Source organism: Tetrao urogallus (genome assembly GCF_951394365.1).
Source record: "Tetrao urogallus genome assembly, chromosome: 11".
In the NCBI taxonomy this organism is placed as follows: domain Eukaryota; kingdom Metazoa; phylum Chordata; class Aves; order Galliformes; family Phasianidae; genus Tetrao; species Tetrao urogallus.
This window is the reverse complement of record NC_136824.1, coordinates 12,752,693-12,777,789: the sequence shown is the minus strand read 5'-3', so window position 1 is coordinate 12,777,789 and position 25,097 is coordinate 12,752,693. Positions and strand designations below refer to the sequence as shown.

At 36.2% G+C, this 25,097-nt stretch overlaps 1 protein-coding gene across 2 annotated transcripts in view; it reads left to right on the top strand.

Moving 5' to 3' along the window:
* Positions 1-25,097, top strand: part of NEDD4 (NEDD4 E3 ubiquitin protein ligase) — a gene marked incomplete at both ends in the record, with an annotated part of 48,770 nt that overhangs the window by 9,747 nt on the left and 13,926 nt on the right. Inside the window, 10 exons of one of the 2 annotated variants that reach the window (XM_079541148.1) lie at positions 2,399-3,919; positions 16,828-16,878; positions 19,253-19,314; positions 20,032-20,134; positions 20,600-20,769; positions 21,331-21,448; positions 21,576-21,743; positions 23,495-23,560; positions 24,197-24,316; positions 24,756-24,962. In XM_079541148.1, the coding sequence (XP_079397274.1) occupies positions 2,399-3,919; positions 16,828-16,878; positions 19,253-19,314; positions 20,032-20,134; positions 20,600-20,769; positions 21,331-21,448; positions 21,576-21,743; positions 23,495-23,560; positions 24,197-24,316; positions 24,756-24,962 (2,586 nt within the window). Of the gene's footprint in view, positions 1-2,398; positions 3,920-16,827; positions 16,879-19,252; positions 19,315-20,031; positions 20,135-20,599; positions 20,770-21,330; positions 21,449-21,575; positions 21,744-23,494; positions 23,561-24,196; positions 24,317-24,755; positions 24,963-25,097 lie in introns of those variants that run through there. The other variant, XM_079541149.1, reaches the window with a different exon arrangement.

The window sequence follows — 25,097 nt, the reverse complement described above, 5'->3', positions numbered from 1 at the left end:
GTGGGCTTGAATATTGATCAGTCATTCTTTGTTCTGTCTGTTGGACAGCTGTTTAAAATGTAGATGTAAGCTGATAACAGTTGTGGGACCGTCTTCCTCTTTGTAGAATTCTGTCCCACGTGTTTTGATTCCCCTTAGCTTATGGAGAGAAATTGAAGCTTGAAATTTCTTCTTGTTTTCAAGTTATGTTGCTTTCCTGAAAACTTAGCTCAAAAATCCTCTTCAAAGTCTGGAATAAATTGGAAGTCCTGCAGCACGGATTTTATCACTAATACGTCCTAATGTCTAACTTAATGATTACTGAAAACAGTATGTCCAGTAAAATTGTTGTAGTTTGTTGTGTATGAAACTAATGTGTTACAAACTGTGCTGCTAATAGGTGTATTGTTGGGATAGAAAGATTCTTGAAGAACTGCATTGTTTGCTTTTCCTTCACATAGTTTAGGGTGTGTACTTTTTAAGATATATTGCTTGTAGTTCAACTGTGACTCTTTTAAAACTGTGACCAAAACAGCTTTTATGGTATTTTACTTTTCTTCCTGCTTCAGCACATAACATTAGAAGAAATCCAGCTGGTGAAACATAATGAAATAGATGAACTATTGTATTTGTTGGCTTTTATGAATAAGGTAGTATTCATTTACTGCTGCATTCTAATCATGGAATTCAGGTAATGGAGGTTAAGTAAGCCCTGGAGTATAATTAGAAAACAAATTTGTTGCTTGCAAACAGAGTACTGTGAATTGGATTCTTGGCTCTTATTTGGGAAGGAGGTTTAAATGTTAATTTTATTACCTTCTAGCTTAAAATACAGCAAAGGTTAAATAAATACGGGGCAGAAAAAATCTAGTAGTGTGACCTATAAAAGTATAAATGGCCTAGTGTTCTCCTCTGTTTGCACTTTCTCAGCAGCACTAAGTAATTTCATGCTAGTCTGGTAGTGTTTTGTACTGTATATACATATTTATACTGTATATATGGCTCCTGTATTCATAAGTACGTTCATATCAAATATGTTTCCAAAAAAAAGGGGGGGGGCGGAGGGGGGAACACACACAAAATAAAGGAAAAAATATATATTAAATGACAAGATTGCCTTTTTTCAGACGTCCCACTAGATGCCAGCAAAGGGCCTTTCCAGATGATGAGACAGTGAAACATTTGTAGGAGCTCAAAGTCCTGTTATTCTTTCAAGAGATGACTGTGTGTTAGTTTCTTTATATGATGTTCTTTTTGATTGTTTTACTGAAGAAAAAAAACCCCAAATCTTAGTAGTTAGCTATGGATGTAGATGACAGCTTATATGTAATTATACAGAATGGCTTTCCTCTGTAATTGTGTTCAGTAACCATATTTATTGTAGTGCATAATTCTCTCAGTGTTCTGTAGCTTATGTAGCTGGGCATACATTTGCATTCCATATCGAACTGTAATGAATGTCCACTTATTCTGGGCTTCCAGCAAACAAGATGGTAGTTTGCTTTGCACTGTAAGAATATTTTGTTTCTTTCTACCTTCAACAGCTGTAATTTAGGAAAGTTAAAATATATTATTGAATATGGCAGGCTGGAAGTAAGTGCTGAATTATTAATCAGGGTATCTTGTTGTGCTTCAAATTTAGAGGCATCTCACTAAAAAATATAAACTAAGTGGTAGGAGAGCTTTTCACTGTGTGGAAATCTTTGCAAAGTGTGATTGGTTAAACAGAATGCAGATTGTTAGGTAATGCCAGGTTTCTTTCAAGTTTTGTTTAAATAGCCTAGAAAAACTGTTTTAGGAGAAGGGTTATTTCGCTGGTTTATGCACAAGTCAGACCTCAGCAGTTTGCTAGCATGGCTACTATTTGGAAATTCAATCCCAGACTTGATACTCAATTATATGGGATTTCATTCCTACCAACTTCCTGTAATTCTAAACCTATGGGTAAAAATATTAGTAGTCATACGCTGCTGGGGAAAGTACGGACACATTGACTCAGCTAGTGCAGCTGCAGCAGAAGCTGCTGTTTTAAACTTGGAAGTGCTGGGAGGTTATTATTATATTCATATATGCAAATTGCAGAAGGTATAATTGAAACAAGGTTGATAGTGTTTGTCAGTACGTTGCAGCTGAGGTCTCTGGAATGTAAGTGCTTTATAAATGAATGCTTTCTGACTGCGAGCAATCAAAGACGGTCCAGAAACTGCACTTCAACAAATGGCTGACTGATTTCAAGAGGTACAATATCTTTTTTCTTAACACTACTGTCTTGTAGAAATTAGGACAAAGCTTGCAACTTCTTTTATGGGCTTTTACTGTTGTGATGTAGTAGCTCCAGGTTCTCTGCAGCTGCTTGTAGACTTTCTGCTGAAGGATCTTTGTGGTTTTAATTTGCTAATATGCATGGAAATGAGAACAAATGGCACGACGGCTAAGATTGCATTTTGCAACCCAAAGAAGAAACACAGATCTGTTATCGGAAACCTCCGAAGATGTTTTGGATAGTAACAATCAAACGTACTTCAAAAAGGCACAGAATTCTGGACCTAATGTTACACAAATGAAGCTGGCTTCTAGACAAGTTGCTTGTGCACCTGTAATGCAGCAAGTAATTAATCAAGAGGGAAATGCAACTATTTCTTCACTGCAGAAAAAAAAGAGCACATCACTGCACATTTCTCTGCAGTCTAGAAGGTACAGTGGATGTTTTCGGTCTGGTGATGCTGCAGCTACTGGCAGAGATGCTTCATTCATCGGTATTTGTAATGAGGGAAATGGTGGCATTAGAACTGTGGTTGATCATCAAGCTAACGATAGCCAACTGAGCAATACTGCTGTGTGCATCGGCAGTCTTAACAGTACTGCAGCCAGTGACAATGGGTCCTTCAGCAGTGCTGGCAGTGACTATGGGTCATGTGCAAGCACCACGAGCGATGGAGGTTCGTATAGTAACAGCATCATCAGTGACAGCGGCAGCGGCACTCTCTCGACGAGCGATGGTTCTTTCTGTTGTAGTGTTGTACACAGTGATTCGTCATATGGAAACGCTGCAAACAAATATAGCCCATACAGAAACAGTTCATCTCAGGAAGAAATAGAAGTGTGTAGAATTAATACGGCTTTTGACCAAGAAGCTTTGTCAGTGAGGAAGAAAACTAAAGTTCCTCTGCGGCGGTGTTCATCGTTGGTAATTTTCCCCAGAAGTCCTTCCAGTACTCCTCCAGCGTCTCCAGTAACCTCAGGTCAGATGCCACATAAAGGTGCCTATCAAACATCACATAAACTGATTATTTTTCCTAGTGAGCTGGCACGTAAAGAAGATCAAACTGTTTCCAAAGGATTCCTTTCAACAGCAGTCAATGGACTTCGACTGTCTAAAACAGTTTGCACATCTGGTGAAGCTAGAGACATAAGACCACTTTACTCGCACACATCATTACAGGACAAAAGTCAAATTTTGAACAGTTCTGAGCAGGCAGCTTGTGAAGAAATAGCTGACAGCCTCTCATGTATTTCAGTTCATCTGACTCCAAGAGCATTTGCATCAAGCAGTGAAATGGTTAATGGCTGTTGCAGTCAAGAGTTAAATCTGAACTCCAGTGCAAAATACCCTCCTTTAAAACTGGCACGCAGCACATCTGCATGTTTACCCTCAAAAATAGATTCAGAATACCAGATGAATATAAACGAACTGGGAAGACCGAATGCACAGATGAGCAAAGCCCACCATGTTTTGCAAAGAAGTGTTTCATTGGAAGGATCGCGTCAGAAAGTTTCTTGCTGTTTATCCAGTCTTAAATACAAGTGTCATAATGCAGGGACGTCTCAGTTGCACATACAGTTCAAACCTGGGAATGAAGGAAAAACAAGTGGTGTTAAGAAAAGATATGGAACCTCTAAAAGGGAAATATCTAGCACTTCTTTGTGGAGGCCTCATAAGGTGAGTGTTCTGACTTATAGAAAAATCAGTCTTCTACAGCTGAAATTAAAATTATAAATTTAAAATTAAAAAAATTATAATCAAGACTTTAAACGCAGCTATTTCAGAATTTCCTCATGTTGTCAAACTGTCATCATTGCAGGAATTAATTTTTATATTATGCACAACACTCATTTTTTAGATTTGATTCTTAGAATATGGTACTCTTTTTGGTGAATTTGTCATATATTAAATACAGATATTTTACTATATTATAAACAATAATTTCCTGCTTACATGAGCTTGAAGGGATTTTCTTGTTTAAATAACTTCAATGTCTAAACAAATAAGCTTCAGTTTTGTAAAATTTAAATACATAACTTTCTAGCTCAATTATAGTAATGATTAACAATTGCATTTAAAGTTGGCAGAAATGCATAAATCACTGTGAAGAAGTCTTTCAGGTTTATTTCATGTAGCCTTTATTTTCAGTATGAAAGATACTCTATGTAAGATTAAAGATAAGTTATATTTGAACAGAGAAACTGTAAATACCGTTTGTTTCTGTATACACCCTGAACCACAGGAATTTTCAGTTTCCTTTCCTTTTATTTTTTTTCCCTTCCAACCACTTCTTCAGTCTGAGCAGGGCGCTGTAACTTAATATCTCTCCCAACAACATTGCTGTCCAAATTATAGTACTCGGCTCTAGAAAGTTATTTTAAATATATTTTTTGGTAATGAAACTTACATCTAACTAAATTTTGGAAGAGTTTGGCCTTGAAGCAGTTTGTATTCTTTGTAAAGCATAAACTGTATGAAATGTGAATTTTAGGACTTATTTAAATGAGGTTGTGAAGTCTTGAACAAGCTGAATATTATTTACTATTACTATTGTGAATGCTGGTGAAAGAGCAATAATACTTAGAAAAGTTATTTCAAGTTTTAAGACCTCATTTTCCATTAATTGAAATGACTGTAGTCTTAATTTGCTTATTGAAGTAATGGGTTTTAGGCCAAAGATCTGACAGTTCCGTACTGAACTACTAATATTATTACCTTGAAGATACTATCCTGTAATTTTCATTGTCATTGCCTGATGATTTACTACTTTTGGGTTTGGTTTTTTTTTTTTTTTTTTTTTTTTTTTTTAAGTTTGCTTTTTGCCTAAAAAGTGATATACTTGTAAAAATTCTGGTCCTGGTTTAAGCTTCATTATGAAGTTCACAGTGGATCAGTGGAAATCACCATGCACTTTGTTGATTCCTCATCCCAAAATCTCACAGTAAAGCTGATGGCAAATTCCACAATAAGCACAAACAGATTATGGCATTTTAAGAGTCTGGATCTAGTTATACTTAACATGTTTTCTCTTCTTCAGTTTTTTTTTTTTTTTTTTTTTTTTTTTTTTTTTTTTTTTTTGAGTCATGCATTTCAAGTACATTTCACTGTTGGCTTCTGTGTTTAATGTCACTTAATATGTAAAATATATTTAAATACCAAATGAATTTTACTACATTTAATTTAGATAACATCCAAGTTCAGGATTATTCTGTCAGTGTTTCTGGAGAAGATCACTGAACTGATAAATAGTTGGTTTCAGTTCTTGGAAATGGTGTTCAGAGTGGATTGTCAGGAAATCCAGGCCAGATTTCACTTTTAAAAATACTTTATATATCAAGAATCTGGATCCCAAATTATGGCAGTTTTGTACCTATTGTGTATTTGCAGATATTTGACATGCCAAACACATAATTTGTGCCATTTCCACAAATTAAAAAGATCTCTAACATCAGAAAACTGGATAAGAAAGGCTTTATATTAGTGTTCTTTTTCCACATTCTTCTGAAAGGCACAGAGCCATATCACTTCTGAGATCTTTGTATACCATTTCCTATCAAACGTGTTATTTAAAAGAATTAAAAGCCCCCCACCAAACCAAGCAAAAGCTGTAGTTGACTTCACGACAGTCCAGCAATTCACTAGAGTATGCTAGAGGAATAATTTTGTATTTGCTATTACAGCCTTTGACAGATACAATGGATTCTATGGCAATAATTTAATTATATAGTCCAATTAATTATCATGGTGTGTTGTGACTCATTTAAAAATAAACAAGTCCCAAAATATTTCTCTTGACTCCAGTTAGTCTGGCCTAGTATATTGATATGCTGAGTCTGAGTTCAAATTTAACAAGTTGATACTGGAGTAGCGTTTAGTAATGTCAGCTATCTGTACAGAGCAGTCATGAAATCAAATCAGTGCTTTGGTCAGGGACTGCAGGGTCTGAAGCAGTGAGAGCTCTATGCATTCTTTTCTTATGTGCCTAGCTACTAGCCCTCAGCCACCTAGTATCAGGTTTCGTGCTTTCTATAATCAACAGCTTGTTAAAGGCTGACTTAAAATAAATAAATAAAAATCAAAACCCAATTTCTGTGACAACTGGCCTTGGATTATTTTTAATTAAATTTAAAAATACGGGGAATGATGATGGCATGCATGCCGCTGCTGATCTTTACTGGAAATATGTTGAATAGATTCTGCAGTAGATAATGGAATTTCATTTATACAAAGCAAGAGGAAGAGGCATACAAGTCCACAATTTCATCACTGAAGGTTGTCCTTGGCTTTGTACTTGTTTGTAATATTATTTTCCAGTGCATGTGTTTCTTATGGTAGGAATAAGTCTACACTAAAGCACTTTGATATCAGTAGTGTGAAGTAGGAGGGTAGGAGTGAGTAAGGAAGCAGGTTCTATGTCATCTTGCATGTGTGGACATGGAAGAGAGAGAGGAAGGGCGGTGACTACAGCTCCACTCCTTGTTGACTATGAACAAATGTTTCAACACAGAAGAAAAAATCTATGCTGATATCTTCCACAAATATGAGGTTATGCTGATGTCCCTGTTGAAACTAACAATTCAAAGACGCTATCACTGCTGGTTGGAATAAGTATATCATGAATCTGCTTGCAAATATTTTAGCAACGGTATGCCTTTACAGTATTTGTTATACCATTAACAGAATCATTGTGTTGTCTTCTTACTTGCAAGTAGTTTTCCTTAAGTTTTATCTTTATTGAATGAAATGCACTTGAAGCAAAAGTCTTCAGAGATGGTATATGCTGTCAATTTAGGGGAGGAAAAAAAACCAAGTTGGAACTCTTGAGCTATTTTCCTCAAGTTGTGAAACTACATTTTGCATTTTTAAAAGTGCATGTTGTTTGAATCTTTCAGCAATAGTAGCATGAAAAGTGTTAAATACAATCAGCAGCTCAATAATTTAAATCTTGGAGAAATAATTGGATGTAATTGTGTATGAGGTTGTCCCTCTTCACTAGTAGTCTCTCCAGCTGATCTGTACATGCTGAGGGGACCAAAACTTGTGTGTGGAAGATCTTTGTTCCCACAGTTAAACTTGTATCACAAGGTAGTGCTGAGCGTTGAAGAACCAGAGAATGATTTGGATTGGAAGGGACATTTAAAGATAACCTTTTGCTAGATCAAGTTGCACAAAGCCAGGTCTGACCTGTCCTTGGATGCTTCCAAGGATGGAGCATTCACAGCTTTCCCACAGTCCGTCTCAGTGTCTCACCACTCTCATAGTGAAGAACGTCTTCCTTATATCTCATTTAAATTTACCCTTTTTTAGTTTGAAGCCATTATTCTTTGTCCTGTCACTACAGGCTCTTCCTAAGCAGTCTCTCTCCACCTTTCTTAACTCCCTTTAAGTATCAAAAGGCTGCTGGAAGGTCTCCTTAGAGCCTTCTCCAGACTGAACAACCTCAGTACTCAGCATTTTCTCAGCTCTTTCTCTTTTAAAGACAAAGCTTTCCAACAGCTTCTTGTCTTTCTTGTTTTGGCAGCTCCAGGCCTGAATACGGTACTCCAGATAGAGCTTCCCAAGAGCAGGGTAGATGGCCTGCCTGTCCTTTTTTTGGTGCAGCCCAGGATACAGCTGGCTTTTTTTTTTTTTTTTTGAGCATGTGCTTTTAGCTCATGTACAGGGGGATGAAAAATTGGACCTCCAGGTTCTTCTCCACGGGGCTGCTCTCAATCCTTTAAACCCCCAGTCTGTACTTATAGTGTGATGAGAAAGGGGAAGACAACTGTGGCTTGTTTCCAGCTGTCTCTTTGCATCTTTGCATATTAAGCAGAGGGGCTGCATGGATGTTGTCAGTGTTTCAGATTTGTGCAAAGAAGTAAGATGAAAAAGGATCAGGAGAAGCAAGAGGCAGTAAAGGGCAAATCACAAATTGACATCTCTGTATTATTTATTATGTTATGATAACATCATCACCTAGTAGTGTTCATATTGTTCAGTATTGCATGTCCTGAAGGCTCGTGTTACAGGGCTGTCTATTGCCTGTTGCTATGTTGTGGTTTATCAGGTCAGTCAAGGAGAGCCCAAGTTGCATTTGGCAATAATGAACCAGTAACATTCAGGATATGGTCATGCTGTAATGGACACTGTTTTGACCGCAGCAGTGTGCTTTTCCAGCCCTATATATTAAAACTCTAGAGCTTTTTAGTCAGCAGCAAAAATTACAATATATATTAAGAAATAATTTTTGTGCTCTGCACAAATTATAATTAGCTTCATTCTTATAGTCTGCAGTTGATCTGAATGTGGGTAGGTTTTTCATATGCCAACAAAAGGGAGGGCTAAAACTATATACATTTTTAATTACCCTGCCTTCAGGCTGGTTCATGGTCCTTTTGATCTACCACAAGAGAATTGGTAAAATTGATGGTGTGGCTTCCTTAATGTGTAGTCAGTGACTATGGTTACTCTCTCTTTGAGACTTAATGAACAATAAGAATGTGTTATAAAGTAGAACTTGCTTGGGAAGCAAGGTGGAGACATTGTTTCCTTCAATTCTGATCTGCCAAATAACTTGCAGGCTTTCAGATACAAGGCAGTGATCATTACTGGGATGCTTTTTAAATTTTATGTATTTATTTTTATTTATTTATTTATTTATTTTGAGTGGTAATTGCTTTTGCTTTCTGTGAGAAGCTGAAGCTACAACACATTGAATTATAGAAATTCATTTATCGAAAAACATTGTGGTGATTTAGAAATCATAGCCTTTGTAAGCATTATGACGTAAGACAGCAGAGCTGAATGTACCTCTGAAGAACTGTCAAGAAGCTGAGGTTGCTGAAATACTAACAAAATGAAATACTTTTTGATGTGTTAGATTGCCTTTCTGAAGGAGGGTGGCAGGTAGTATGCCAGTATTTCAAAATGACTGGAGGGGAAAGAAAGAGAATTACGAGCTACTGCTCTATACAGGATGCTTAAATGTTCAAAATATTTGTGAAGAACCCCTGGCAGATGTTTTGAAAAACGATCTCACAAGTGTGGAAAATATTTCTTCATTCATAACATTGATTACTAATTAAAAGATAAGAAATAGAAGTGAGAATTAAGTTGTCAGCTCTGAAGTTGCAAAAAATTCTGTGTCAGTGAGTGACTAAATGGGTAATATGGGCGATTAAAAAATCAGTGTTGATGAATACCAGGTAATGTACATGGGGAAAAAAGCTAATGATGCATGCATGGTAATGGCCTCTAATAGTGGTCAAGTAGTATTTTGTCATGGTGAGTGACTTACTGATAATGTCAAACTCTCATCTGGTTGACAGCTAAAAGTCAAATAAAATGTTAGGATATAATAAAGTAATAAACAAGTAATAAGGTAACAAAATTTAAAATGCCGTAATGGTGTTGTACAAATCCACATGTGATGTGATTATTTTTGGTCATCTTCTTTCAGAAAGTGTCCATAAAAGAGCTAGGAAAATACAGTCAGAGGTCACAAGATTGCGAAGAGTTCTTTGTGAGGAGATGTGAAGTAGGCCAGGTGCTTTTCAGCATGGAGAGGGAAGGAGGAGGGAGTGATATAAAGGGAGTTTTGTAAAATTACAGTTCAAGGGAAGAGAATGTAAACAGAACTTACTCTTGTATCACAAATATATTCTCTACTGTGTTGCTGTTGCAAGAAGCTATGGGTACCAAAATAGAAATAGATTTCAAGAAGAGGCTGGGTAAGTTGAAAGGTCCGTCACAGTGTATTGCATTCTAAACACAGAAAAAGTAACTAATCAGTGATTAATTGGATTCTGGAGGATGTGCTGGAGGTTGTACTATTAACTACTGCTTTTATTATCTCTTTAGTATCTGTTCTTGGCCACAGTAGGGAAAGGATACAAGTCTATGTAGAACATTATTCTGGCGGTTAGGCTGTCTGGTGTCTGCCCAGCTCTTGCAGCCACCTAGGATCAAATGGGAGAAATGCTTTAGTTCTCCCATCAGCCTGGGCTGGAAGTTTTCTTGTGCATTCCAACACGTGTTTTCTAGAAGTGGATGATATTCACAGATTGAGCAAGCAAGCAGGACAGACTGGTATTCTCAAGTGAGTCACTGGCTTACAACTTGTCTTTTACCCTTGTCTGAAGGGGACTGCCCTGCATTTCTGTGAAGTGTCTCTGTTTCAAATGAACTTTCTTCATCCCTCCTTGTGACGAACAGAACTTGCTGCTTTAGGAGCACAGCCAGCAAAGTGTTTGTAGCTTATTTCAGAGCTAGTTTATGGATCTATAATCATCTCTGTTTTAATAGATCGCTCACGCACTGTCTTTGCATCACAGCAGTTTAAGGTAATCTGAAAAGTCTACAGATGGATACAATTACTGTCTAAGACCTAGGGCTGCTTTGGGTCTATCATAAGCAAGCAATTTAATGACATCTGCAAGTTTCTGGTTGGAATCATATGCAAGCTTTAATTGAAGTCATTGAAGATAGGACATTGTGTTCCAGCTCCAGAAGGAGAATTGGACTAGATGATCTTTTGAGGTCTCTTCCAATCCCTGACATTCTGTGATTCTGTGGTAATAAAATGTAAATGGAGCACTAAAACTACTGAAGAAGAGGAGTACGGGAAGAAACTAAACGTTTTGCTAGACTTGTCTGGCTTCTCTGGCAATCTGTGATTTTTGTGGCATAAGGAAGAAGGTTTTGTTCAGTGGCATGAAAGCACAGGGGATTTCAAAAGAGAAAGAAAAGTTCCATAACTAACTAAAAACAGTACTTTAAAAAATAGTTTCTGCCTTAGGTACTTGTTGTTCATTACTATATTAATTATAAGTTCAATTTGGAACAAATATTAAACTTAAGATGGATAAATCCAGTGTAGTTAACATCTGGCAAATTATAGGTTATTGAAAACAATGTTGTGAGAAGCATTGAGTAACATTAGTAAGAAATGTTGAGCTTATCTAAAGTAAGTTGACACACTGCTCTTGTAGAAAGAATTGCAGGTGGGTTATCTGTGTAGTCACTATGTTCTGTCATATTGAGGCATCCATGGTGAGTTCATGCAGGTCAGTTTAATAATTTGCACATAGTATAGCAGCTTAAGGCAAACCAGTACATTCTGCTGTAGCCATGTTACCTGTGGTCTTTGTTCAGGATGGGCAGTAGGTTTATGCTTTGGTCAGCAGCAGTTGGCAGCAGCACTCTGGTGCAGGCTGATAGGAGCCCCAGAGCTAGTGCTGCTGTTCAGGTTGGATCGTCAGCAGCTGCAAGCAGTGGACTTAAGCAAGCAAAAGAAAAATTTTTGAAACCTGCTAAACTACTTTTGAAGTAGCCTGAGACCATTTAGCCTGCATCCAGCCCTGCTGTAGGTCCTCGTGCATCTTGGATGACTGTTCTAGATTTTCCAGCCTAGGCCTGCGAAGAGTGGCTGTGCAGCTTCCAGGCTCAGTCCAGCTGTGCATCTGTGTGGTGCTGTAGTCCACCTGATAAACTTCCCAGGAGTGAGACTGTGAAGCAGATAGTCTGGTTGACTGTTGGCTTCTTGGAGTCAAATTATCGGTTTTATTTTCATTGTATTTCACGCGCTGAATAACAAAATAATAAAAAATTGACTGTGTATTAAGTCCCTTGGATGAGTGCATTAAGTTTTCACATCTGGTTTGATCTGTTTCTCAGGGAGAAAATTACACGTGCTTTTAAACATTTGATAGGGTTTTACATTTTTTGAGTGTTTTAACCTTTATGGTGTTAATTAGTCAAGGTTAAAAAGTGCAGCTGGAATTGTTACTACAAGAGTTTGTTTCTCAAGGCTTAACTGAAGTCATAAGACTTGGCACAAAAGCTCCCACAAATAGATGCGAAAGTTTTATGTTTTTATACTATTATGAGGTTAACTGTCTTGATATTGGAAACAGATTATCAAAGTAGTAACTAAGCAAATATTTGGTACAGCTTTATGATTATTATTTTTTAATATAATTTTTGAAGTGTTGACTGGATTAACAGAGGAGGCCAAATTTGAATTGGCACTTGACTTTTTATAAAATCTAATACTCCTGCTTTTTATATAGTAGCTTACTTGGCACATCTGTGCATAAAATCAAGGGAACTCGAATTCCTGATGAATAAAACATACCCTTTACTAACTTTCGACTTGTTCTCTCTTATACTTAAATATACTTTGCTTATACAAGACAACAAATTATCATCCTGTGACCTGTGAAAATGAGATCTCAAATGCCAAAAAAACCCAAACCTATCTTAAATTGCTGTTAATGAATGTGTAAGTTCAAGTTCTTCAAATAGCAAACATTAAATGGAGTAATATGTGAATGATGCTTTAAAGTCATTGTCGGTTAAATATGGACTTTAAATGTATCTACCCATAACGTACAGATTCTGTATAAAAAGTATAAGGTGTAAATGAAGAAATATGATATTTTTGCTCTGGTCTTTGTAGAGCAGGAATGTTCTGAAAATATCTTTAGAAGTGAGGGGGAATTAGTGAAAATAACTTGTGTCATTTCTAAGTGCTGTCTGCTAAACAGATGGTAAAACTGCTGAGGCATGTTATGCTGACACCTTCCTCTGGAAGCAGCCAGCCAGGCTGAAAGTCCTGCCGGAGCATACGTTGTGTAATAACTGTCTCTCTACCAATAGGTATTTTCTCCACTTTTATCTCAGTAGTTGTCAATTGTATTTGTTCATTAATGCCGATTAAAAAGAAATGCTTACAAAAAAATTCCCTCACCATTTATCTTTGACACATAAAAAATGCAGGAGTCTGAGGCTTTAATGAATTCTGTGCAACAAGGAATTTATGGCTTTGCAAATTAGAAAAAACACTGCATTTAGAATCCATGAGCTTGGTAAGATCTTAACATGATAATTCAATTTTGCTGTTTTCCTACGATGAATAGTGTGAGCTGGCAGTATTTTGTGGAAGGAAAAAAGCTCAATTCTCCTGATTTAGAGTTCTAGAGAGCCAAATAATATTCTCAGTGCAGCACAAAAACACTTGAAGTTGTTATTATAGTCCAGGAAAGTTTTGTTTGGGTTGGGTTGGGTGTTTCTTTTTTCGTTCTCATCAAGCTTGTAGCTAACATTGGTGTTTGGGTGTTTAAGCAAAAAGAATGTTGGTTTTATAACAGATCTATTGAACTCTTGTTTTCTTAAGCAGTGATAGTCTGGATCACTGTTTGTTTTTTCAGTTTGAATCAGTACTTTATATTCCATCGAATAAGAGCTGTATGCTTTCTCCTTTTCCTATACAGCTGTAGAATTGTGCCTGAAGACCAACCTTGTGTACAACTAGCTGGCTGTTTGTTCAGAAAAGGACTGAGAATATACTTAGCATCTACTTCATGCACTGACAACAAGAAAACCCTAATCACAAAAGAGAATATGGTAGAATATGTTCTTTCAGCATCTGTGCAAGAGCTATTTGAAGTGGTACTGTGATGAATCCAACAATTAAGGAGGGCAGTAAAGTCAGTTTTGTCTCCTCAAACTTGATAAATTTTGGGTAGTGTTCTAAGTACTGCTCTTTAATGTATGACTCAGTGTGATGACGCTGTTATACTCAGATAAGCACATCTTTTAGTGGTTTATTCATAACTTCTAAGGCTTAATAGGTATATATTTATAAAGTAGATGAGAATGAGTTTTGGAATTCAGGTATGTCTGGATTAGTTTTTCAGTGCTTGTACCCTTCTGAGCTCTCGCTTTTTGCATTGCACTGAAGTTCTTTAAACGTGTTGGATACAGCTGCTGTCTGTCCTCGCATGTTTTTAATAACTTTCTATAGACTAAACCACTGAATCAGTAAAATAAAAGACCTCTTTGTTAGTGTACTATATCATTAATAAAGGTTTATGCACTTATGGTTTGGCAAGCAGAAAGTTTGACTTCTCTGGCTGTCAAGAAGTTGCAAGTTGACAAGAACAACTGACTCACTTGTCTTTGCTAAAGGAACTGGGATGCCTGCTGTCGTGAAACAGAGATGCATACAGTTTCAGCTCCACTGGCATTTAATTGTTAATGTGTGCAAAGTCTGTTTCAGAGCTTCTTTGGCACTTCTTTGAAGGCAGTTAGTCAACTTGTCGGAGTGAGGCACACTGCTAAGCAGCGTTCCTGCTATCTGATCTATGTATTAGTAGTTTGGAGGTCAACAAAAATCTCAGCTGGAGGATTTTACTCGCTGGCTGGAGGAGAAAGTACTGTTAAAGGTTGGTTATCGAGGCTAGCTCTACTAAAAATAGCAGGAGAGACAGCAGAATAATAAAGTGAATAACAGGAGCACATACTAAAATTACGCTGGTAACAAACACAATGTTCTGAGGTTTTCTAAAACGCAGCAGACATTTGTCCCACATTCCAGTAATTTATTTGAAAGGCATGTTCCACTTGAGGATTGCCAAGAACTTTACAAATACTAAGCCTTTTAACGTGTCTAAGGTATGCGCTGTGCCTTTTTAAAAAGAACCTCATAGCCATATTTTTTCCAGGAGTTTGTGGTCTATAATAATACAGAAAGTTTTTCTTTACTAGGTCAGGGAACCTCCAGACTCTTCCGATATGAAAACCTGTTGTAGCTCTCTATCCCAAACCAGTTTGTGAGCTTAAAAAAAACAAGTGGTGGCTTTTTTTTTTTTTTAGGGGGGGGGGGAGGGGGGAAGGGGGAAGGGGAAGGGTTTTTGTTTTGTTTTATTTGTGAGTAGGTTTTTTTCTCCTTGGAATCTGGACACAAGGCATACATAGTATAAATTCAATTTAAGGTTATGTATCTGTACATTTCCAGCACGTTACTACATGATGAGCTCTGCAGTCTAGTTGCATATTAGGCTTTTTGGGAGTATAAAAATTAGAGTTTAAGTTAGAATTGTTAATTAACTCATACAAATATGAGGCACTTTTTCCATGTATATCTACAATTTAAAGATGAAATGGACAAACTTGGGCTGACAGACCTAGGGAAAAAAGGACCAGGATTATTGAAGAAGAAATATCTGCTTGAAGAAAGGCCTATATCCTTTACAATCAGAGGTGTTCAAATGCTGTCAGTAAGACAAAAAAAGATTGAGTAGAATTGAGTGGGAATTTTAGCATTTGGAAAACTAAAAATATAGCCGTGCTAGAAGGAAATTGGAATGCACAGCTTTGCCTTGAGGTGAAAGGAATATATTTCAATGAAATATGGAAGCTGGTAATGGAAACCTAGGGAAGAAGACCGTGAAAGTCCTTAGATTGTGAATTTGATTAAAAGCTTGTGGTACACCAATAAAATTTAGGAAAGAGCAGCCACTGAAACTTTTGTTAGCTGTTTTAAAAAAAAAAAAATCAGGAAGATGAAACATCCAGGGGCTGTGCAGGCTACAGCGTCGAGGACTTTCTCAATTGCCAGTCTGTCTATGCAAGAACTTCAAAAATTTTAAATATTTCACACCCTTTTGATTTTAGCACACAGGTGGTGGTGTGTATTTGTGTTAAATGACCCATGTGATACATCTTCCTGCCTTTGTGAAGGTTTGTAAAGATTTCAAATTGTAAGTGGACTTGAAACTACACAGCCTATGCTTCTGTAATCCAGTGGGAAGTCAAGTGAAGCACTGGGACCATTGACATGACTCTTGGACACTGCTGTAGTGACCCACTTAAAATCCTAATTTCTGTAGAAGTAAAAAATCAATGATCACAAGTAAACCACAGAATGATTTTGTGTGTTGTCCATGCCTGAATTGTGGTAAAGAATAGGCTGGAGAGAGGCGTTGAAGTTGCATTCGTTGTCTGGTTATAATCAGGGCATTTGACGAGACATCCTAAATCAGGATAGGCTTCTGCAGATTTTTCATGTTAAAGCTAAACTCTGCGGTGAGTGTAGGCCAATGATATTTTTCATAGATATAATGAATTTTAGTGCACTTTCAGATGTCAACAGGCATGTCAGATGGGATAAGGCAGATGCCGTATTTCAGGCTCCTGCTGGCAGGCTTGGGACAGCTGGAATTGCTGCAAGTTCCAAAGCACTTATTGTAGATGAAACTTACTCTTACTTCCTCTTACTTTTGACAGTTAGCTGTACTATTTTGAAGTGAAAAATAATTTAGTAGATGCTTATGTGAGACATTCTGCCTAAGTTCATACCGATTTCAGGCATTCCTAGCAGAAAGGTCTGTAAATAATTCTGTGTTATTTTGTGATAAATGCTCAGTTGTTTAAGCATATATCATGACAACTGTTTTACTGGAGTAGCTAATGGCAGCATCTTTACTTTCTGCCCTTTAAGGCAGCGTTTCTATAGGGGATGCTGACTGAAGAACTCTCTTCTGTTTGATTGGCAGTAGTCCATTTGATTTTAAATAATAATAATTTTAAAAATCCCATAGCACTGTCAAATGCCATTTATTTTGAGGAAAACAAGACTGGGCAAGACGCGGGTACCAAGTCAGTCAGACCTTGTTCTATGTGAAAAGTTTCTTTGTCTGTGCTTCAGCTCTGTCTTGAAGATCTTACACAGATCTTTACTGTGTTATCAGAGGTTTGAAGTATTGTTTCTAAAACACTGTGACTTTAAACTTTTTGTGCTTTTCATTCATGTTTTTTTCTAGACTCGAGATGATTTTCTTGGGCAAGTGGATATTCCCCTTTATCAGTTACCGGTTGGTATTTTGTTCTTTTTTTTTGTATTAACAATGTGAAAAAGGGATTCTGTAAGGAACTGTTCTAGTCACCTAAAGAAGTAAATCCTACTGATGATGTGATTGTTTTCGTTTACTGCTGGTGTTTATAAAAAAAAAAATGTGGTTTAACATGTGTCTAGGTATTGATTTCTGCTGCTGTGTGAGTTAGAAGTGCTTGTAGCTTTTTCAAAAGTAAAAAAGGAAAGATTTTAAGCTGTTTTAAAGACAAGAAGATATTATGGTAATTATCATATTTCTTAATATTTTATTTAAAGTCTTTTTTGGTTCCTTTGAGTGTTATGTGAATTTATTTCTGTTAGTTCATGTTCCCGCAAATAAATGCACAAGAAAATAGGTGGAAAACAGAACTAGCCTTGTTCCGTATATCTGTACATTTTTGCATTCCTTTCGCAAAGTACATTCTTAGTTTTCAGGAAAGATCACCAAAAACACTGAAATAAATAAGCCTTTCCTTTTTTTTTTTTTTTTTTTTTTTTTTTTTTTCCTAAATATATTTCAAAATGTTAGACAGTACTAACAGGCCTGTCCTGCTTCCTGCTGTAGGCAGGATGTGTGGTCACAGCACCCTGCTCAGGGCCAAGTAGCTGTGATGTACTTCCAGAGAAAGCTTTCTCTTCCTGCCCACTGGGAAGCTGGGTAGCAGTATCACATATTGGTGCATTACCTTTAGCCAGAACTACATAGTCTGACTTGAGTATTTTCACATTCATTTTCTTACCTTCCTCAAAAGTCAGCATTTCCCTGTTCCATTTGTTCCATCCCAATTGCTCGTTTTTGCCATCTAAATCTACTGTGCTTCATTGGCCCAAACATAAGTGGATTTTTGTTGTTGTTGAAACAATCTTTCATTTACAAAAGCAAATACATCTTTGATAAATAAAATTATTTTTGGATAAATGAAATCGGTTTATATTAAAAACTCATTATTGCATGTAGTTTTGGTTCCCATCTTGTTTTCCTTGATATTGTGTGAATGCAGACTGCTTACAACTAAGAAGGGCTGGTAGTCATAGGCATGTAGAGAGGTTAACTCCTCTGTACAGTAAGATAGTGAACAGATCCAAAACATATTTTCTCCTTTTTCTTTTTTTCCCTCTTACGTCTTTCCACAGCATTTTACTGTGTTATGTTGGGCAGGAATAGAAGAAAACAAAACAAAACAAAAAAAGGACAGCTTAATTCCATTTTACTTTCAGAGGGGTATTTATTTGGATACTTACACTGAAATGTCTGATATATGATAGCATTTTTCTTTCTGAGATTCAGTACAGTAGATGGTCAGTAAGATTGAATGACAAAAACAGAGGGATTTCTTTTTTTTAAAAAAAAAAAAAAAAAAAAAACACCTTTAAAATCTTTAATGTAATAGTGGCTAACCTTATGTCCTGGAATTTTTGGCTTCTTCCCAATCAAATATTGTCATTTTTTTAAGACATTTTTTTGAAAATACGGTAGGGAATTGCATCATCTGACATTTTTTTTCTTAATTAAAAATTCTACAAATAAATGCAATTTTTTTCTCTTGTACAGTACTTTTGGAAATGGTTAAAATATATTAACAAGAGCCTAGAGTTAGATCCCAGAATTCACAGACAGCTGAGAAAGCAAAATCCATTTTGACTTGAAAAAAGGGATTTCCAAATATTCCTAAACACACAGTACTGTAAGAAATTAACTGTTTTTGTAGGAATTGCAAAACAGCAGCTGGATTTGTTAACCAGAAAGAAATATATATATTTTTTTCTGTAATGGTCCTTCATGTATATTTCTATAGCTGTACCCAGGATGTATATTTATAAATATAAAATCACATCTGTCTATTTCTGTGCTTCTTTGTGTTGAGCAACTTCACTTTCATGAATCAGAAGAGATGTTCTCAAGAGTGGATTCCTCTGTTATTTTTTTTAAAGATTTTCATTTTTGCCAAATCCCAAAGCTTTTCACATCAGTTCTGCATAAGAATATTTGAAAAATACCAAAGCAGGGAAAAAAAAGTTATGGCAGATCTTTTGATTGCGTAAAGTGAGAAACGACCGATTTCAGGCTGAACGGTTTCTTTTCCCTGTGCCTGTGCTTTAGAAACTGCAATGTGTGTATATATATTTTACATACTGAAAAGATTCATTGTTCTTTTTTTTTTCCCTTGAACTGGGGAATTAACTTTATTCCTACAATAAAAGTTGGCTCTGATTGCCAGAGCTTTAACTGAACACGCAACTCAAATGTAAGAAGTTACACAGGCTTTAAAAAACTGATTTAAAATTTCTGATAGTTTGCCTAAACGACAAATTTCAATGATACAAACTTCTTGAAAAAACTTCTCTTATTCCAGACAGAACATCCAAGTATGGAGAGACCTTATACCTTTAGGGATTTTGTTCTTCATCCAAGAAGGTTAGTAAATACCACATATAAATTCTAACTTTCATATCCAAACAATACAATTATGTAAATTCTGGTATGTACATAAATATTGTCTACATTTTCATGTTTTCATCACAGAAACTTGAATTTCAGTGGAGCAAATTGTCTGTGGTTCTGCTAAAGTCAGCATTTGTCCAAATTCTTTCTCAAATTGAAATTGTTTCCTCCCTTCCTTTAAAAGATGTCTGCTGTTTGCCTCTCATAAACTTTCATATGACTTTAATTACATAACAAAGCTTAAACTGAAAAGCTGCTCACATGTTAAAAGTCCTGCTAAGAAAACAAGCAATTATAAAATACGGGACACTTTGGTATTGATTTTAGAGTTACACATTTTGTATTTGTTTTTAAATTTAGATTTTTAACCCAGATGAGCAAGAGATAAAATTCATGAAGTGCTTGTCAGTGTTTTTTTCCCTTGGGTTATATAGATCTTTCTCAGCCATGTTGTTAGCAGGAAAGATAATTTGAAGAATTTTTCATTGCTTGATTTTAGATTTTTAGCACTTTGGAGTGTGTTCCCAAGTCTTAAAGCTGGTACCATTACAGAGCTTGGTTAATTGAAACTGTAAAAAGTCAAGTTTATATGGAGAAGATTCAAAATAATCCTCCAGCTGGACTTATTTAGCTTTGAATTTTGTAACAGCTTCACAAGTGCACAGTAAGAACACCTTTTCTCCTCTACAGCCATAAATCAAGAGTTAAAGGTCACCTTAGATTAAAGATGACTTACTTACCTAAAAGCAATGGATCTGAAGAAGAAACCACAGAACAGGCCGAGGAATTGGAGGTGGGAAAATATGTATTTTTTTGCTGAGAAACCTAGCAAACATTGGTCTTCAGCTATTGAGGGAAGTAACCAAATATTTTTAGAAACAAGCAGTTAGATCTGATTGCTTATGTCTTGCTGTACAGCTGTGAGTCAGTGTAAAATAGTTTTTCTATCTGAAGGAGTGTATTGTTGTTCTTTTCCATAAAAGGGAAAATGTACATTAGACTTCACTTTTGTTCTTTTACTGCATTGCCATATTTCCATATATCTTTTTGTTATTACATCTCAAGAAGTTTGAGAGTAAAGTGATTCATGCAGAAGTCTGTCCTCTCATTTCTTAAGAAATACAACAAAACCGAGAGCCAATCTTAGTGGTTTAAGATATAGTAGAGCTGTACCTTAAAAATGGGGTGATTTAAAAATTTGGGATACTTTTTCACTTTGATAATGCAAGTTAAAAGTAGTTAATATTGTGTCTCTTAGCCTGGGTGGATTTTACTGGACCAACCGGATGCTTCTAGCCAGCCACAACAGCAGCAGCAGGAATCTCCTCCACTGCCTTCAGGTTGGGAAGAAAGACAAGACATCCTTGGCAGGACCTATTATGTCAATCATGAATTCAGAAGAACACAGTGGAAAAGACCAACTGCTCAGTATGTCTTTTGGCTGGAAGATTTGAGCTTTACATTTGTTTTCAGTTTTCTCTAGTTGCACTGAAGGCAGGAAGAACTGGAAAATCCACACCTTGAGAGTTAGATCTGAGACCTTTCCACATCTGGACATTCAAGCCCATATGTTTTGGTCATTGACTAGTGGTCCATTTAACTACAAAACATCCTTTCTACTCTCTGGAAGCTTATGTTCAAGTTGAAACTGCTTGTAGTTGTAAGAGATGATACAGAAAAGCTGCAGAGATTATTTTTCAGCTCTAAGACTGGTTCTTCCTTCCCAGCAGTGACTGTATTTATCTTGGTGTTTTGTTGTTTCTTTTTCTTTTTTAGACTACAAATTTTGTCCCTTAGCATATGAATTTGAAAAATAATACTTGAAATGCTATCTGATTATTTTATTTTACTGATGCTTCCCATTCAAAACAATTCACATTAATTGTATAGCTCACAACTGCTTCACTTTCTCCATCCAAAACAGCTGTAAAGTGTACTTTTTGCTGTTGAAAAGTAAAACATTAATATGGATGATTTTTTTTTCAACAGGGACAATGTAGCTGTAGCAGATATTGGTAACATGCAGTTGGAGGCCCAGCATGCGTTCACTCATCGGCGGCAGATATCAGAAGATACAGAAAATCTAGACAGCAGAGATTCTCCTGAGGTAAAACCATATGTAAATATTTCTGGAACACACGTAGGCTTTCACCTCTAGTCAAGAAGCTTACTTTAAGTATTTAGAACTTAAAACTACTTATTTTAAAATATTTTTTCTTTCTTTCTTTTTAAAGAGCTGGGAAATTATAACTGAAGATGAGGCAACATTGTATAGCAATGAGAACCCTCAAATACCTCTGCCACAGAACAGTTGTGATATACAGACTCATCTTGCAGAAGAGCTGAATACCAGACTTAACACCTCTGGAAGTTCAGCTACTGGCCAGTCAGCAGCCTACACTGTAAGTTACATTTTCTCATTGTTAAAATTGTATTAATATGTCCTTTGTATCAACTGTTTTATTTTTTATTTCATCTCAAATGTTGAGAATTTAAGAGTAATTTTACTATGCAAGCAAACATTTTATTATTTCCTGCTTTACTTATCTAGAACAGGAATTCCTGCCTGAGTCTGAGGCTTGTGTTAACTATTTTTTAGAATCTAAATCTACCTTTTATTCCAGAGTCATGCTGATCTGAATACTGCTGAAAAGTGCAGATTAAGAAAGCTGTCTGTAATCATCCTAAATGTTTATTTCTAGGGAAATAGTTCCATTCTGGTAACTTCTTCTGTTAGGACAAGCTTAAAGATAGCTCATTTTTCATTGCAAATATTGGGATAAGGTTCTATGATTTTGGCTGAGTAAACTTGATGACTACATAGCAATAAAAAAAGAGACTTCACTCATGCAGTTCTGAAATCTTGCACCAGTTATGAAATTTGTCTAGCTTCCTGCAAGTCTGTTCAGCTGACTAGCCCAGCAGAAAACTGTCTGCTTTTTCTCCTCAATGCTTTTTTTTGCTGTTTTAGCAAGTGAAAAGAGCACCCTAAGTTGTCTGAAAAATGCTACACTAGCAAGGGAAAAACAGCAGGAGTACACAGCAATGAGTAAGTCTTTTTGGTGGCAGCAAGCAATTAAATGAGCTTAGCTGTCTTGAGAAAGCTGACCTTCACAAATAGCCTTGTAAACTGATATGTATAAATATATGACTTGAGAAATCCACTATCCATTGAGGAAGGCCTGCAAAGGTGACCCAGACCATATGATGCATAAGATGTCAGTACTTAAATGAAATTATCAACTTTTGTGGTGCTGAAGTTGCCATTCCAAATGTGACTTAAAGGTAAATTGCTTGTGTTTTTATAAGATTTTACAAAGTCATCTTAAGTGTTTCTGGGAATAGTGAAGTGTGGGAGCCACAAGACTTACGTATTCAGCATCCTGTGGGTACCAAGAACACCATTATTTCTGTTTGCTTGATGGGTAAAGGAGAAAACAGATGTTCATGTTGTTTGTAACAGCCAGCTAGAACGACAGTCTTGTATCTCTTCACCACCACCAATCAAAAAAACCCAAACAAACAATAAAACAAAACAAAATCAATTGCTTTCTCTGAAATATTCTAAGAGGGTGCATGGGTATATAGAGAACAAGTAATCTTGAAACTTCTGGAGGAGGATGAAATACAGTTGCATAATTGTAGGGGATGAGATATAAGAAGTAGCTCTAGGCAGAAATATGGGTGCTTATACAGAATATAGTAATTGAACCACCTCTTTTGGAAAGCTATTATCTCAATTTTTCATGTCTTCTTTAAACTCTCTGAAAACTTGTGTTGACTCTGATGCCTCATAGGCTGTAGTCCACTGGCAAAATAGTGATGAGTTCTATATTGTAAATTCAAAATTGTAATGTAACTGGTTGCAAGTAACTGATGTTTAAAATGCCAAAATACCTATTGTTAGAGTTTTCAAAGGTTTTTCAAGTCTCTTACTAATTTTCTTTGAAGTTACAGTAGATGCTGTGAACAATGTTACTAACAGTGTTGAAACATCAGTTTACAAATTTTTTTTAAAAGGTCATTTCAAAACATGACATTTTCAAGATGAAAACTGTAACAGTTTAAAATGTGATAATCATAGTTTACAGTTTGCTGTTGTCCTTAAAGCTGCAATAATAGCTGATATGCCATTCTTCTCTGCTACTTCAAGAACCATTCCAGCAGAAGAGGTAGTCTGCAAACATACAGAGTTGAAGAGCAGCCTGCACATCCAGTGGTATGTCACCATCCAAAAACATTAGTTCAGGACACTTGTACTGATCAGAGGCTTGTGTAGCACAGAAGTTGGAGGATGTAGAGCATTTTATTTTATAACTATGTATAATGGGCAGCTCTCCTGATAATGTTGCAGTTATGAGAGTCTAGCAAGACTGAAGTTCAGTTGTAAAGGACTTCCATCTTCTGACTTTGTGTTTTCAGGTTAACATTACTTAATGCATGGATAGAGCTTACAGAGGGAAATGATTCTCCCATGAAATACTATTTCTGAAATCATTTGCTTTTATAATAAAGGCTATACCACTGTCCCTATGTTACATTTTCATGGTGATGCTGCAAAATTGTGAGTTCCTATCCAGAAGTATTAGGCTGGATCAGCCAAGTCTAAAGCAGATATATAAATTAGTCTTTTTAATCCTTTTGGACGAGAAGCTTGAATTAGAAGTAAATAAATAAAATAATTCTGTCACTTGATACTTCAGTAAGGATTTAAACACTACTTTTCTAATTTTCCAGTCCATGGAAAATCATAGATCTTGTTAATTACTATTTTTTTAATTTGGCAGGGGAAAGCCAAATAGTCAGTTTCGTAGTTTTCTTAACTGTTTTTTCTTCTGTTATCATTAATATTTAGTTACTGCCTACTTCATCTGGATTACCGCCAGGCTGGGAAGAAAGACAAGATGAAAAAGGGAGGTCATATTACATAGATCACAATTCCAGAACTACTACTTGGATAAAACCAGTTGTACAGGTACCTTCTGTATTCTAAGTATTGTTTTCATTCATATAACCCTTTAAACACCCCACATAATAGGAGTTAAGTTTAGAGATCTCTTTGAAATAAAACATGTGAGAGGCATAACCTGATAACAAATACAAAAATCTGAGGGAGTGCAACTGGACTTAGTAACAGCAGTATTTATGGTACGTCAGTCTGTGATTAATGTATCAGGAAAGCCTTTTGGAATCTGATAGCTGCTGGGGAAGCCTGAAAAACATCTTTCAACTTTGGTAGCCTAATCTGTGATTGTTAGTCATGTTGATAAACAAACCTGTCTACTGTTTGGCATTTGCTTTATGAAACTGCTTTCGTGAATCAAGAAATATCAGTACCTTAATATTAAGATAAAATACATTGTTCTACAGACATTCCTTAGAGTGTTATTTTTGTTCTGTTTTTTTGTCTGTAGATTGCTATGGAAGCAGGTCAGTTGCCAACTGCACAAAATACTTCTATAGCAAGGCAGCCACAAGCAACATCAGGTGATTCATCACAACAGTGTTCTAATCAGCAGCCTGAAGTGGAGCAAGGATTTCTCCCTAAAGGCTGGGAAGTTCGGCATGCACCCAATGGGAGACCGTTCTTTATTGACCACAACACCAAAACTACAACATGGGTAATGATAGCTGCTTTCATGGACTGAAGTTCTAGTTTATCTCAAGTCAAGGCTTTCCTGCTTTCAGCAAACTTGCATAGATTTCTTCAGCCTCAACATTTCATTACTAGCATCTTTATTTCCTAAAAACAAAAC